We start from the raw sequence: 15,383 nt of genomic DNA, 5'->3' as shown, positions 1-15,383 counted from the left end.
TCCTTTTGCTTATGGGAAATTCAGACAGCGAATCAACGTCATGCAACGAATGTGCCCTAGTGGAAGCAGACTATTAGTTCGCTATTATCAGAGAGTTTTGTAGAGAGGTTTTTAGTGAAAAAGAATATATCGTGTGACTACTGTACAAAAATTCTGATTGAATCCAGCTACCTTTTGGCCTCCAACACAGAGAACATTGCCTAACCATCGTCACATATCCAACCAACAGAGAGAAAAGAAAAACGTAAACTATTCCCAGAAACACACATATTATTGTAATAATATTGAAAATATTGGAAAAATTGTTGTCTAATTATGAATGCGAATGCGAGTATACGAATCTAATTGTAGCATTGATTTCAGCATTGATTAGTTGTTGTTGTTGCTTTGGGTGTCTTTACATTTATTGGGGGGCAGAGAGATAGAGAGAGAGAGAATGGGAATGCCAATGATGCCCCCCGCAAGAGTGTTAATCCGTATAACTCGTATTATTGCCTATTTAGCATTGAAGCACGTAACACGTTACGATAGGAGCCGCAGCTGGGGAATCTGTTTAAACTACTATGGAACATATTGTTGACAATAATATTGTATTTATATATAAATGTATATTAAATTATATATGTATACCCCCTACAAAAATTGTGTGTGTGTGCTTTTTGGATTTCGTGCATAATTGAACAATACCCGTACAAATGGGAATGCTTTCCCCTAAGGATCAACTGATTTATATTAGCTGTAATTATCAATTCGAGGCTGGTTCCTGTCCTGACTCTGGTTTCATAAAGTCAATCAATGTGAGTCTCATATTTGCAATTGCCTTTAGCTTGAACGCCTTCTCCATCTCCGCCAGTTCGTAGTTTTTGGTGCTGATGTAGACCTTCAATGTGGCGGCAAAGGCTGTCTTCTTCACATCGATCTCCAGCTTTCGGAACTGCTTCAGCAGCTCCGTGTACATGGTCACAGGAGCCTCCTCCTCCTGATTGATGGTCCGTGGCAGCCTGCCATCGCCACCGCTTTCGTCAGTCTCAGATTCCGCATGCTGTTCCATGGATCGCAGCTCATTGCAAATCTCCATGCCCTTTCGGCGATACAAGGTCATAAAGTGCTCATCCATGCTGAGCTGCAGTTCCAGGAGCTTAGAGTCGATGCGATTGTACCAATAGGCGAGGCTGTTGAAATCCTCACCCGAGAGTCTTCCCCTGCGACGGAGCAAACGGTTCGAAATATTTGGCACTGATTGGAAAGTGTTTCTGAAGCTGCAACTCGGAATTATTTTCTGTAGATTCATGGAGCTGCGTGAAGTTGAACTTAATTTTGATCGCGACATAGGGTTGGTGGCTGTGCTGTGTGCCTTCCCGATGGACACGTACGCCACATCGGCTAATTTCAGTATCTTGCGCATCATCTGAGCCTGCGATTCCCGTCCCAGCGGCAGCTCAAACATCACCAAAGTTCGCATGGGATGCTGAAAGTCGAACGACTCTCTGATGCAGTCCGTCAGTAAGGTGCTGTTGCTTTGCTTTCCCAGCGGCAGGGTCTTGAAGAAGTCAGCCATGTCCTGACGTTCTTCACAGCCAAACACCTGGAACAGGGTCAAGTGCAGCTTGTGCACCGCATGCTGCCCATCGCGAAACACAAACTGAATGTCAATGTAGTCGTCGCCCACTGCCCGTCCCCGGATGGTGGCGAAATCGTTGAGCAGCCACTGGAACAGCTCCCGTGTGCTCTGCAGGTTGCGGCCACTCTGATGTACTTGACGACGATTCAACGGCTGCATCGCTGTGCCTGGCTCCAGCAGCATGTTGGCCATGTCGAACTTGCGCAGATCAAAGTAGTCCACGATGATGGATTTCAGGCGGTACCGCAGCATCAGCATAATGCTATCCACTTCGCTCACCAAAAGGCGCGTCAACAGGTTCATATTGCTAGTGCGATGCGGAGCCAGCCGCAGGATACACCCACTAAGACGCTGGCGGAACATGTTATCCACCAGATCGCTCAACTCCTCGCGCACATGCGGCTCGTAGTCGTAGCCAATCGCATCGAATTCCAGATGGCGATAATACCGCGGTATTTCTCCCTGCTTTGTCTTGGTTGCCGATGCCGCTGGCATGCGCAGCAGCACGGCTTTGCGATCGAGAATTTTGAATTCGCCATCCAAGCTGCGGCCCTCCAACATTTCGGTGTGGTAGCGGCGATTCGTTTCTGTTAGGGCCACCATCACATGATGCATTCGCTTGCTTGTCGGCGTACTCATTATCGTTTGCGAACTGCAAGAGTCGTCGGTCGTTCGCAGATTTACAAATACGAGAAATTTCGTTTACTGAAAATTTGGATTGCTTTAAAAATTGTTTTTTTTTTTTTAGATTATGGCATGATTTTTATAGAGTTTATAAAGTCTTTACTTTTAAATAAATTGTGAGTGATAATGGAAGGTATATGTACTAGATATTCGACAAGTTATAGTTACGGATGCATCAAAGACAACACAAGATTCTCTATGCACGCTTCTCCAACAGGCTGGAGAGCTGCTGAAGATTCGATTGCGAGGCCTGCACCATGTGTCGCAGCTTCGTGTTGGCTATCTGATGAAGCAGCACCTCGAATTGAGCCAACTGCTCGTCAAACAGTTGGCGATAGTACTTCAGCTGCTCCGCCTGGCGCATGTACTGCAGGAGGGAGTCGTGGACAAGCTTGAAGCGATCATTAAGCTCCCGTTGGCACATCTCAAATTTTAGCTGTGAGAACAAGCTGCTATTGGAAGACTGAAAAGAGATGATGAGAAATCAGTTCCCTTCCGAGAGTTATCCACTCACCATTTGATCCTGATGATGCGAATGATGGCGTCGGCTAGCCAGGTGCGCCAAACTCCGAGCTGAACATTTTCGTCATCCACCTGGGTGCCTGTGGCCAGCACATGGAACAGTATGATCATGTACAGGCGCTTGCTGCGCATCTCATTCGCTGCTTGCTGTAGGAACGAAGTTAGTTCAGTGGCGGCTACCAAAGCGGATGTCATCATATCATCGCTGAAATAGCAGCGCAGACCGCACAACGAGCTCACGCTCAGCTCCTCCATGGCCACAAGGAGTACATAAAGTCGGACATTGAATTGAAGATCCTGCTCCAAGTGGGAGCAGGCTCCAATGCAGATGCCACAGCTTCAATATGTACAACAATATTCTATGTTTTTCAAATAAAAACAATATATTTTCATATTCTTAGAACAGAACAAGCTTAAATTATTTACTATTTACTCTGCATCAAACGTCTTGGTGTATTTCTCGTACGGACGCTTGTCGACGCGTTGAAGGCGATGCTCCAAAAAGGCGCGGAAATTTTGCATTTCAATCGCGTCCTCGTGTATCCGTTTCGTCCCCCTTGAAGCCCTCCAGCACGCCGCTGTTGAAGCATTGCCGTTGACGACTTGGCCAGCGCTAAGGATTTGGTTGCTATACGCGCTTCGTAGTCATGATATTAGCCAGGCGGGGACAGCGGGGGTGGGGGGGCACCCGTGGCGACCCGCGTGCGACGGCCCTCGGGGCCCAGGCCCGGTGGGGCACTGGGTTGGGAGCGTGCCGTTTGGCCCACTGGGGCCTTCTTTGGCCACTTCAGCTTCCCCCCAAAAGTTTGGGTTGTCTTCCAGAATCGGCGCAACTCTTTTGTATGGGGAAATTGGATTATGACGACAACTGACTACACTTCACACGCGCCGCCCGACGGCCGCCCGTAGGGGCCGGCCGGCCGCGCCCCCGCGGGCGCGCGCGGGGCCGCGGGTGTCCCCCAGCCGCGCCCAGGCTTTGGGCGCCCACGGCGCGGCGCCGGGTTGATGACAGAGAGGCGACCGCACACAACGCCGGGGCTGCAGCTGGGACCGGCGGGGGACAGGCCCCGGGCTCAGGCTAGCAGTTTTTACTTCTAATCCACTTATGCTCTCATATGGACAGTACAAGCATCTGTAATCTTTTTTCCTTGGACCAAATTCACATTTCAATTTTCTGTTTCTTTCTAACGATTGTTTCAGCATAGTTCTTTGGCATCTTGCGCATCTTGTTAATCCCGATTCTAGTTCGCTCTAGAAAATATAAATAAATGAAAATATAAAATATATGTTGATACTTTACTTTACTTGCACTTCTACCCATCCTCTAAACGTAACAGGTAGGTCTTTGTTCCATGGGCGCTCGTCCCATGGAGGTAGAGGTTTCTTTTGTTTCTTTTCTTGTTCATCGGCCATTGCTGAAAAAGTAAACAAAAACCGGCGCCGGTTTGCAGAAAATTAGTATGACCAGATAGCAGATGATGCCAACTCAGTGGAAAAAGGATGGACGCAAATTGCTCAAAATGAGAGCACATAAATGGCTGACTTTGCGGGTAATTTTAAATTTAATTTAAATTAAAGTGGTTTCTGAAATTTATGCTGCTGTTGTGTGTTTTGCTAAACTTTGAAATGTAATCCATCAATATATGTATATATATTTATATATGTGCTCAATATTTGCATATTTTCATATTCAGAACAAGCTTTAATTACTCCTTTCGTGTTTCCACGCTATCGTTGAAGACGATCCTCGTGTATCAGTTTCGTCCAAGAACGAATTCATGTACTGCAATGAAAATGAGAATTAATGCTGTTCAGGGGGTAAGAATTGTTCCGTGTCGTGTCGCTTACCTAAAGTCATTTCCATGATGAAAAACAAAAGCAGACACATTGAAGTGTCGAAACGCAACCAGGCGCAGGCCGCCAAAGAGTCAGAAAAGGAAGTTGAGCAGGAAGACCGAAGCCTCCAAAGCGTTCCCAATTCTATGGGACAAGGAGCATTTCAAGAAGGAACTCGCGAAACGCATGCTCACGGATGTTACGGTAAATTTGTATGGAAAGTATACACTACACGACTGTAAGAGTAAGTTGGAAAATGAGCCAAAGTTGGAGGACTCGGCGTCAACGAAGTTTCAAAAACTGTACGACAGTGAGCTTCGAAACTTGAATATTATTATGGAGCGCCATTTCGCCATTTCATCGGATCTCTTAAAACTCTATACAGTGCACAGCAGGAGATTGGAGCCCCTGGGCAAGGCGCTGATCCCAAAACGGGATAAACTTGCACCCACATGATGAGCTTCTGAAGGACCCAATATATTATATAGCCCGTATGGTTGGGCTTATGCTTATGCTAACCACACCAAAAACATTTAGCAATAACGCGTAATAAACAAAACAAATTGTGTTAAATTTTTTTCAAATTTTTCAATTTATATATAACGGCATGCTGTACACTTACAGTTAGAAATTAATAAAATACCAAAAGTGCCAGCCAGTGACAGGAACAACGATGGATATACAGCAGAGGCCGGCAGCGTCGTATGCACTGTGCATAGGTAAAAATTTCGGGTAGCGCAGACGGCACACGTACAGCGTAAAGACTTCGTGTGATTTCGTTACTCTGCGCTGCTGACGTAGCGGCAGAGAACATGCTTCGGGCTATGCACAAACGGCTTCATATTCTGTTCGCTTGCCTCAGCGGCAGAGAGGCATTCGTGTGCCCTATGCACAATTGCTCGGCTTTCGCAGCGGCAGAGAAATAAGTAACGTATTTGACTTCGTGTCTGTTTTCTTCGCACACAAACGCTCAAAAAAAATGTGTGAGTCTGTGTGCCGACCCCTGATATACAGCTAAGCGCCATGCTGCACGTGTACAAGGGGGAGTGGGGTCTGCCGACCATTGATTTTGAATGTTTACGTGCCCTGGTAGGTTCAGTTGCATCATTTCACACACAGCACGAGTATTTTGTTATCGCTATCAATGAATCAAACTCTTACCATTTCTGTCGCAGTGTCTTCTGCGATTCACCCGCTGTCCCATGGACGTGGAAACGAATGCGAATCCCCTGCACTCTGGAGCCGGAAAGTTTCCCTATCTGCAGATTGGCAAATGACAAATTCGTGGGCTACAGTCAAATAAAGCGTGTGCTAGATCTTGAGGTGAGTGCACACCGAACGGAGTATGACATTGCCCTACTCATTGGCAAAACATTCATCGGCGACCATTACACAACTCGACACGAGTTATGCTCAAGGAACAAAACTGACTTTTTCTTAAAGACTTAGGGCTTAGAAATGGTTTGATGATAATTTTTTCTTTATATGGCAGAATTTTTTTTTTTTAATTTTTGAAACCTGTTATTTTTTTTAAAGCTTTTTTCAGAGGTAGCGCTTCTTTTTTTCACGTAACTCTAGTATATTACGTCTGGTTGTAAAGAACTTTGCTATTTTGAAAAGATAATTAAAACAGCTAGAAGTTAACTTTGTCTGGAAGTTGATATGCAATGACTGCGCCATCAAGTGGCCCATGCGACACCAAGCCGAAGCCTTTTACGCGCGGAACCCAGGCAGAAACGCAGCCCCTCCTCCCGTCCAACCGACCGAGGGGCGTTGCCGCATGACGCACGACGCGTGTTACCGAACCGATCGCGAGCATGCAGGAAATACACACTTATCGAATAAATAACATTGACCCAATTAACGGGAGACCTCATAACACACGACACAGTATCAATACAATTTCTGTTAGCGATGCGATCGCGACAGCCCAATTGCACAATAATATCGTATTAATTCCACATTAATTCAATATTAATTTCACTTCTATTTTTCCCTGTTCTTATAGACTCGGCAGTTTCTGTACCTTTTGTTACCCATAAATAGAGTTTATGTTTGTCAGTATACTGCAGTACGGGTAAGCGATGTGTAAGCAACCACACATCGATGGCAACGACATGCAGCTCGATGACATAAGCGATGACCTGCCATACGATGGGCTGTTTACTTTAACACAGGGATGTCCTAGGAGCATAATCGATGACATAGTAAGCGAGAATTAGCCGAAAGTCAGGCCTTAATAAGCGATGAATTTTCCTTAAAAAGTAAGGCCCTAATAAGTGATGTATTTAAGTAAAAAATTTTGATATTTTGATGAAAAAGGCATGGGTAAATTCTGTTTTAAAATATTAAATTTCTTTTATTTATTGTTTTCTTATAAAAATGTATACATATTCACATTTTTGTGCTGTGTGTTCTTTTTTCCACAGAACCTTTTTAGTTTTTTTGATTTGCTCATGTTCGTAAGGTCGTCGTGGTCATTCAACTGAATCGCCTTTAAAATAAGTTGGGTTAATTAAAATATGTTTCAATTTGTTAACAATGCTCTCAGTAGATCAGCAGTGCATTTGCGCCAAAAACAAAACACTCGCCAAGATATGTACCTGTTCGACTCAAGACTCGCAAGAACCAATCGGGTGGTGTTTTTCTGTTTTCGTTGTTGGAAATGAAAAATTTCATCCAAAACGCATTTAATTTCGCAATATCACATTTTCTTCATTTTTTACAACGCACAATAGACTATTTTTAATTAAATGAAACACTGCACTTACCTGATAATAATTTTGCCCAAAATAAACAAAACCTGCGTCTAATTTTTCACCGCATAATTCTAACAACGTTGTCGACGCCGACGGCAAAACCGAATTCTGTTACGGCACGAGTCGTAACAGAAAGAAACAAAGAAAAAAAGAGTTTTGTCAGACCGACGCGTCGATCGCGACGTCGACGTCATATTCTACTCGTCTGTTGCAGCGGCAGAGAAAAAATTCTGAATGACGCGTAGTTGACATTTGTCATCGCTCACTTCACTGCAGGGAATTCATAAATATTTTGTCGTGTCTGTGTACACACATACTTCATGCATCGAACATGTCGAAAAAATGCCGAACGCAGGCCCACGACCCGAACGTCTCAGCACCACAGCCGAATGGTCCCAGCACCCCAGCCGAAGGCCTGGTGGTGCTGGGACAGAAAACTCAGTTGCGACACGTTCGGTGTATGAACTGGCACATCTATGTACTGTATGGTTAGTGGCCCAACTAATGCACTAATATACCAACATCCGATAAAATTTAATTGGTATTTTAATACTGTAGAAGTAAAAAAAAGAATAAAAAAGCTTGAGAAGATAGCACAGCTACATGTACATATATGTGTGTGTCGTGTCTGCATGCCTAAGTGCTGGGATGCGTGTGGCAGAAGAACAGAGACTGGTCAATCGGTGTTAAAAAACATGCCCATTTCACCAATTAAATTTGATTTGCTTTCTGTATATGTATATGGCCCGGTTTTTATACCATACCTATTCTTGGTCACTGTGGCCACGTGCAATTGTGCCTTTTCCTTTTGAATTCCGATTAGTATCGATATGAATAGTGTGAAGTTTCCAACTTTTGTCGCTTCTCAGCACTACCAAGTTTTGGTTTATTACGGTATATTTCTGCGGACCAGTCGGTATATTTTATTAATAAATCCGCGGTCACACTGCTTGACTACAAAAAGTTAAACTAGAGCTGTCAAACGATTGATAGTTGAGCCATCGAAAGTTTTGAATGTTTTGAAAAAAACAATCGATACTATCGTAATAGTATCGGGCTCAAATAATTACAAAAAAACCATTGAAACCCCTTAGGAACTTGTCCATTGTAAAAATTAAATGCCACCTGTCGATTTGTCTACAAATGTGTCTTCGTATTTTATAGCAGCCAATCCAAACATATCAAAAGCGCAACGACTGTAGCTCGATACTATCATGATAGTCGTAAAACCGTCGATAGTAGAGGCTAGCAGTAAAATATCGATACTATCGATAGTGCCCTCGATGGTTTGACACTAGAGGTGGAGAAACATCGATGCATAGATGTTTTATGGCGACTATCGATGTTTTTACAAGGAAAGTAAAGTAAGGGAAGTGCAGAAGGTATGTGCAAAAATATATTTATAAATTGAACTATTAAGATGTTTTCAGGTATTCAACTTGTGGTGGCAACATCGTGCGAGTCCGAAAGGTCTTTCAACAAGGCTGGACAGATCATATCGGACCGTCGCACCAGACTTAAAGTTGATGTCGTAGCTAAACTCATGTATCAATAAGAACCAAACCATTTTCTGTTAAACTTATAGAATAAGATTTGTAGTTTGATCTCATTAAATTTGTTTTTGTTTTCTTGCTCTTACGAATAAAGCTTTTTATTTTGTTATAAAATGAACCAAATCTCTTCAATTAAATTAATTTAATTTACAGAAAAAAAACTTTGTTTCTATTTTTAAAAAAATCGATGTTTCATCGATGTTTATTTTGAAAACATCGAATAACATCGATGTCCACGAACATCGATGTTTCTCCACCTCTAAGTTAAACATTTTTGTACAAAAATTGCCAAAAAAGCAACAGGCTGCCATATTTGAGTAATAAAATTGATTAAAATTCCAATTGGAATACATTTGGCAGCTGCTACAAAGCGAAAACAGCAACAAAGTGATGCAGAGCGCAGCTGACGGGAAAACAGCTGCTAGAGCAGAAAAAACGTTTCACCGGCCGCAAAAATTATAACACGGCAGAAAGCACGGACGACAGCAGTAGTATTTCGACTCCCTGCCCTTTTAGGGGGTTTTGAGTTCCAATTTAGATTTGATGAGCAAATGGCAGCGAAGGAATCTTTTCGCGACAGGCAGACACAGGAGCTGGAGGTCATAAAGGTGCGTTGGTTGGTTGTGGTGGTGGCGGTCGGGGGGATAGCTGTTGCGCATTTGCCGAAATGACGAAATAACTGCGGAGTTTTTCCATTTGCAGTCCATATTCGGTGTGGATGTGGAGGATCTTCGGCCACAGAGCGATCCCAACCAATGGAAGCCCACGGACATAAAGATCCTGTTGACACCGCTCCGTGACTCGTCCAATGGTCAGCCGCAGGCCTATGTGTGCACCAAACTCCATGTAACATGTCCCTCAAAGTATCCAAAAATGTGCGAAAATTGCATCTAGACATGCCCCCAGACATGGCTAATCCTAATCAAGTGTTCTCTTTCAGCACACCAAAAATCTTCTTGGAGGAGTCCAAGGGTATGTCGGATCAGCTGCTGGACGCACTACGTAGCCAGCTGAAGGCCCAATCGGAGGAGTTGCGTGGCGAAGTGATGATCTACGAGCTGGCCCAGACCGTGCAGGCCTTCCTGCTGCAGCACAACAAGCCGCCCAAGGGCTCGTTCTACGACCAAATGCTGCAGGACAAACAGAAGCGGGAACAGGAGCAGCTGGACAAAAAGATACAAAAGGAGACGCTCGAGCGGCAGACGCTTATCGATGAGGTGGAGCGTCGCAAGGAAATGTTCAAAACGGAGGCGAAGCGGCGCGGAGAGCCCCGTCGCAGCATGAGCGAGTCGAACAATCGACATGCCAGCTCATCGGAAAGCTCGGAGAACTCCTCGCCCTACTACCGTGGCCACATGTATCCGAACAAGTGCCTGGACCATCGCAGCACAGAGACACTGTATTTCCACAAGGTGGGCAGGCAAATACAACGCGGCTGCTGTTTGGGTAGGTCATGGTCAGGGTTCCCATTGCCCGGCCAAAGCATTAATTAATTCCCCTCTTGTAGGTCATTCGCAGCGTGGCTTTATTGCCTATGTGGGCATCGATATGCACTGCGGCCAGCTGCTGTACATCACGGAGTGGAACATCAAGTACGCGCAGATCGAGCAGCCCTGCAGTGGCAGCGGCAAATGCCACTGGGGCAACGAGCCCAAGTGTCTGGGCAATCATCGCGTGGACGATGTGATTGCCTCCATCGAGAAGCAGGTGGCCACACTGTCCCAACTGCAGCACAAGAATCTTATCCAGTACGAGTGCGTGCTGTGCATCAAGCGAAAGGAGGGACTGCTGGTCTATTTGGTGCAGGATTTTCCTCCTGGGTGCGAGTGTCTTTAGCATCTCCTCCTCGCTGGGCTGGTGCATGGACGGGGCGCGCATGGTGGCCCGCGGCGTGCTGGATGCCCTCGTCTTCCTCCACAACAAGGGCGTCTGTCACAGCCATCTGCTGGACAGCACCGTCTTCATGGACAACACGGGAACGGTGCGCTGCACGGATTTCTCATTGGTTCCCAATCTGCTGGAGCTGATTGGTGGCACCGGGCAGAGCAGCAGTCAGGGGGATTTGCCAGCATTGGGTGCCCTGGTGGAGGCACTGATGCCAACGAATAACTACGAGATGCGCGACTTTGTCGACAAGTGAGTGGAGGCCACTGAGCCGAGCCAGCCCTCTGCAGCGGAGGTGCACCCCTAATCTGCCTGTATTTACAGATGCAATTCAGATCGCACGCTCTCCGCCTCGGAGCTGCTGGAGCATCCCTTCCTGCGCTTCTATGTGGAGAATGGGCAGCAGCAACAGCAGCAGCAGCTCCTGCCACAGCAAATGAACTCAATTCCGGCACAGCGCACAGGGCCGCCCATGCCCTACCAAATACCCACACTGGCTCTGAGCCAATCCCGCCTGCGCACAGAGTTCGCGGTGCTCATGTATCTGGGCAAAGGTGCCTTTGGGGATGTCCTGAAAGTGCGCAACATCCTGGACAACAGGGAGTATGCCATCAAGCGCATTCCCCTGCCCGCCAGGAGTCGGCAGCTGTACAAGAAGATGACCCGCGAGGTGGAGCTGCTGTCGCGCCTGAACCACGAGAATGTGGTGCGTTACTTCAACAGTTGGATAGAGAGCGTGAACGATGCGGATGCAGCGGAAATGAACAAACTGCTGGGCGGCGAGTGGTCCCAGAGCCAGCAGGAATTGAGCGTGAAGCCAGCGAAATCGCCCCAGCTGGGCATCACAGACATCGAAGAGGATGAGGAGGAGGACGACAGTTCGTCGAGCATGTGGAATGCTTACATGTAGGCATACATCGCGTCTCCCATCTCCCCCCCACCCGTTTACCATTGTGATTTTTGTTTTGGCAGACCCACCGTGGAGGATTCCGATTCGGATGATGGCATTGAGTTTGTGGACTCGGATGGTCAGGTGGCTGTCTACAATGACGAGGACAACGATGATGAGGACTCCACCAGAGGCAGAGCCCACTCGCCGCGTCCCCTAATGCAGGTGATGTACATCCAAATGGAGTTCTGTGAGAAGTGCACATTGCGGTGAGTGCAGCAGAGAGGATGATCAGCAGTGCGGGCCCAGTAGTCCCATTCTAATCGCTTTCTTTGTTGCTCCTGCAGCACCACCATCGATGACAATTTGTTTGAGAACACGGATCGCCTGTGGCGTTTGTTTCGGGAGATTGCCGAGGGCCTGTCGCACATCCATCAGCAGGGTATCATCCATCGTGACCTGAAGCCGGTGAACATTTTCTTGGATTCGCATGATCAGATCAAAATTGGAGACTTTGGCCTGGCCACCACCAGTTTTCTGGCCCTGCAGGCCCACGAGTATCCATCGCAATTGCCAGCGCAGGCGGCGCATATAACCAGCACCGAGGATGGCACGGGCACCGGGAAAGTGGGCACCACCCTCTATGTGGCACCCGAACTGACGGGCAATGCCTCCAAGTCGGTGTACAACCAGAAGGTGGACATGTACACGCTGGGCATCATTCTGTTCGAGATGTGCCAGCCGCCCTTCGACACGAGCATGGAGCGGGCGCAGACGATAATGGCCCTCAGGAATGCCTGCATAACGATACCCGAGGCAATGCTGAAGGATGTCAAACACGAGAAGACCGTAAAGGTGAGCCTTTGCTCCCACTCTGCTTGGAGCTTGAAAACCAATTTGAAATCTCCCTTGGCAGATGCTTCGCTGGCTGCTGAACCACGATCCCGCACAGCGGCCCACAGCAGAGGAGCTGCTCCTCTCGGATCTGGTGCCGCCGGCGGAACTGGAGGCCAATGAGCTGCAGGAAATGCTGCGCCATGCCTTGGCCAATCCCCAGAGCAAGGCCTACAAGAATCTGGTGGCTCGCTGCCTGCAGCAGGAAAGCGATGAGGTGCTCGAGCACACCTACCATTTGGGCAGCAGTCGAGCGATGAAATCGTGGAACTCGGCCATCGTCATCGACGACATTGTGTCCCTCAATCCAGTCTTTGAGTTTGTCAAGGCCAAAGTCGTGAATCTCTTCCGCAAGCACGGAGCCATCGAGGTGGATTCGCCGCTGCTGTCGCCGCTCTCCTCGCGCAATTGCAGTGCCAACGCCAATGCCAATGCCGTGCACCTGATGACCCACTCCGGGTGCGTGGTGGTCCTGCCCTGCGATCTGAGGACCCAGTTTGCCCGCCATGTCACCATGAATGGGGTGAATCTCATCCGTCGCTATTGCGTGGATCGTGTGTACCGCGAGGAGCGGGTCTTCAACTTCCATCCGAAGCAGAACTACGAGTGCTCCTTCGACATCATCACCCCCTCCACGGGCAGCCATCTGGTGGATGCGGAACTGCTCTCGCTGGCCTTTGAGATCACCAGCGAACTGCCGCGCCTGCGCGAACGGAACATTGCCATCCGCATGAACCACACGAATCTGCTGAGGGCCATTCTCATTTTCTGCAACGTGCCCAAGTCTCAATACGGCGCCCTGTTTGAGGGCACCATGGACTTTATTGAGTCGCGCATCTCCCGCTTTCAGTTCCACTCCAGCATCACGGTCATCATGGAGAAGTCGCGCACCTCGGCCCAGACCCTGATGGACATGCTGTTGGCCAACTTCCTGCTGACGGGCTCACGCAGCAGCGTGGATGAGTCCGCCCTGAAGTCGCTGATGCGTGGCAAGGGCGAGGCGGCATCCCTGGCCCGTGGAGCGCTGCGGGAACTGGAGAACGTGGTGGAACTGGCATATAGTCTGGGCGTAACCGTGAGTCTAAGGCATGCACATGACCTAGGATTGCATTAATTTCCATGCTCTATCCCCCAGTGCCCCATCCACATTTGGGCCGGTCTGCCCATCAGCTTTGAGCGCGCCAGCAGCGGTGGCATCGTTTGGCAAATGACGGCCGATCTGAAGCCGAATCGTTCTGGCAATCCCTCGGTGCTGGCTGTGGGCGAGCGCTACGATGCCATGCTCCACGAGTTCCAGCGGCAGGCGCAGAGCTACAATCAAACCCTGCCACCGCGCGGTGTGCTCAGTGGGGCGGGACTATCCTTCTCGCTGGACAAGCTGGTGGCCGCAGTGGGTGTGGAGTATGCCAAGGATTGCCGGGCCATCGATGTGGGCATCTGTGTGTGCGGCACGCGGCCACCGCTCAAGGATGTGACGTACATCATGCGCCTGCTCTGGTCGGTGGGCATCAGATGCGGCATTGTGGAGACGGCCAGCGGGGCCGGCGATGAGGCTCAGGATTTGGCGCGACTGGGCGCGCTGCATGTCATCCTGGTGGCAGAGAACGGCTCGCTGCGGGTGCGCTCCTTCGAAAGGGAGCGCTTCCAGGAGCGCCACGTGAACAGGGCAGAACTGGTGGACTTTATACAAAAACTGCTGCGCGCAGAGACTGCGAATGGCGCATCGGCCATGGACTACTCGGCCAGCGGTCAGCTGTCCAACCTGAGCACTGGCGGCGGCGGCGGCAGCAGTGGCAGAGATCGTGGTGGTGGCGATGGCAATGGCTTGACCACCTCCGCCTCGAATGCGTCGATCAAGAACAGCTACAGCCAGCTGCCCAATGTGCAGGTTGCGTTCCTCACCCATGACAAGCCCACAGCAAACTACAAGCGACGTCTGGAGAACCAGGTGGCCCAACAGATGGGCTCCACCCTGGCGCAATTCATGAAGAAGGAGTCGTTTGTGGTGCTGGTGGTAGAGCTGCCACCGGCAGTGGTAAATGCCTTTGTGGGTGCCATAAATCCGCGCGAGATACGCAAGAAAGAGACTGAACCGGAATTTAATTTTGTTATCGAAAGGTCTGAATGGATTCTAGCACCCAAAAGATGTCATCTAATGGTTGAATTTTTTGTATTTGTAGATTTCCAAAATACAAACGCTACATAACGGAGATACATGACGAAGTTGTGGACTATCTGAGCGATGCCAAGACACCAATTGTTGCCTTGTACAGCATATCCGATTCCTACTATCGTGTGATTATCTGAGCCCCCCTACCAAAGGAGAGCGAGAGATTTGAAGAGAAAGGAGAGTAAAGTAAAAGCTAGATGGGATTACCTAGTAATTTCTGCCTAAATTAGGTTTATAAAATGAATATTCTAATTGGCCAAAATGCAACTTAAATTGATTTACAAGGCTGTGTGCTCTGTTGCCATCCAAATTCGTTTCGTTTCGACTTTAATTTTTAATTTTTACTTGGTTCAAAAGTAAGATCTGCCCTTTCTTTTCTCTTCCCTACTGAGATTGTACCAAAAACAAACAAAGTGAATTCCTATCCCGCATAGAACTAGATTTTAAGTTATATAATTTACTTGTGCTGATTGTCCATCATTTATATGTAAGTAGCTAACTTTGTGCCTGGGCAACGCGGCGACATGCGAAGAGATTCTCCATCCCATCCCATGCATTCGGGGGTTCCTTT

General features: G+C 48.0%; 3 protein-coding genes across 3 annotated transcripts; 2 read left to right on the top strand and 1 right to left on the bottom strand.

Moving 5' to 3' along the window:
* Positions 1-597: 597 nt before the first annotated feature.
* LOC111074888 lies at positions 598-2,401 on the bottom strand. The gene has a single exon (XM_022367866.2). The coding sequence runs from the start codon at positions 2,258-2,260 to the stop codon at positions 746-748; it is 1,515 nt and encodes a 504-aa protein (XP_022223558.2). The 5' UTR covers positions 2,261-2,401; the 3' UTR covers positions 598-745.
* Positions 2,402-5,685: 3,284 nt separating this feature from the next.
* LOC111074898 (metaxin-1 homolog) lies at positions 5,686-5,944 on the top strand. The gene is made up of 2 exons (XM_022367877.2): positions 5,686-5,752; positions 5,839-5,944. Exons 1-2 carry the CDS (start codon positions 5,687-5,689, stop codon positions 5,938-5,940), a joined length of 168 nt encoding a protein of 55 aa, XP_022223569.2. The 5' UTR covers position 5,686; the 3' UTR covers positions 5,941-5,944.
* Positions 5,945-8,744: 2,800 nt separating this feature from the next.
* LOC111074877 (eIF-2-alpha kinase GCN2) lies at positions 8,745-15,122 on the top strand. The gene is given in 12 exon segments (XM_022367853.2): positions 8,745-8,804; positions 9,401-9,583; positions 9,678-9,850; positions 9,916-10,421; positions 10,483-10,784; positions 10,786-11,111; positions 11,184-11,765; positions 11,832-12,017; positions 12,096-12,603; positions 12,665-13,717; positions 13,778-14,760; positions 14,823-15,122. Coding segments are annotated over 12 exon segments (4,989 nt in total). The 3' UTR covers positions 14,950-15,122.
* The last annotated feature ends 261 nt before the right edge of the window (positions 15,123-15,383 follow it).

This window comes from Drosophila obscura, unplaced genomic scaffold (assembly GCF_018151105.1).
Source record: "Drosophila obscura isolate BZ-5 IFL unplaced genomic scaffold, ASM1815110v1 contig_192, whole genome shotgun sequence".
Lineage (NCBI taxonomy): Eukaryota > Metazoa > Arthropoda > Insecta > Diptera > Drosophilidae > Drosophila > Drosophila obscura.
The sequence above is the reverse complement of the archived record's forward strand: the minus strand, read 5'-3'. Positions and strand labels throughout refer to the sequence as shown.

Bases quoted from the DNA above. Each gene is read 5' to 3' on its own strand.
- LOC111074888 (XM_022367866.2), bottom strand. From the start codon at position 2,260: ATGAGTACGCCGACAAGCAAGCGAATGCATCATGTGATGGTGGCCCTA.
- LOC111074898 (XM_022367877.2), top strand. From the start codon at position 5,687: ATGCTGCACGTGTACAAGGGGGAGTGGGGTCTGCCGACCATTGATTTT. The intron at 5,753-5,838 runs GTAGGTTCAGTT...TTTCTGTCGCAG, and splicing joins TTGAATGTTTACGTGCCCTG to TGTCTTCTGCGATTCACCCG.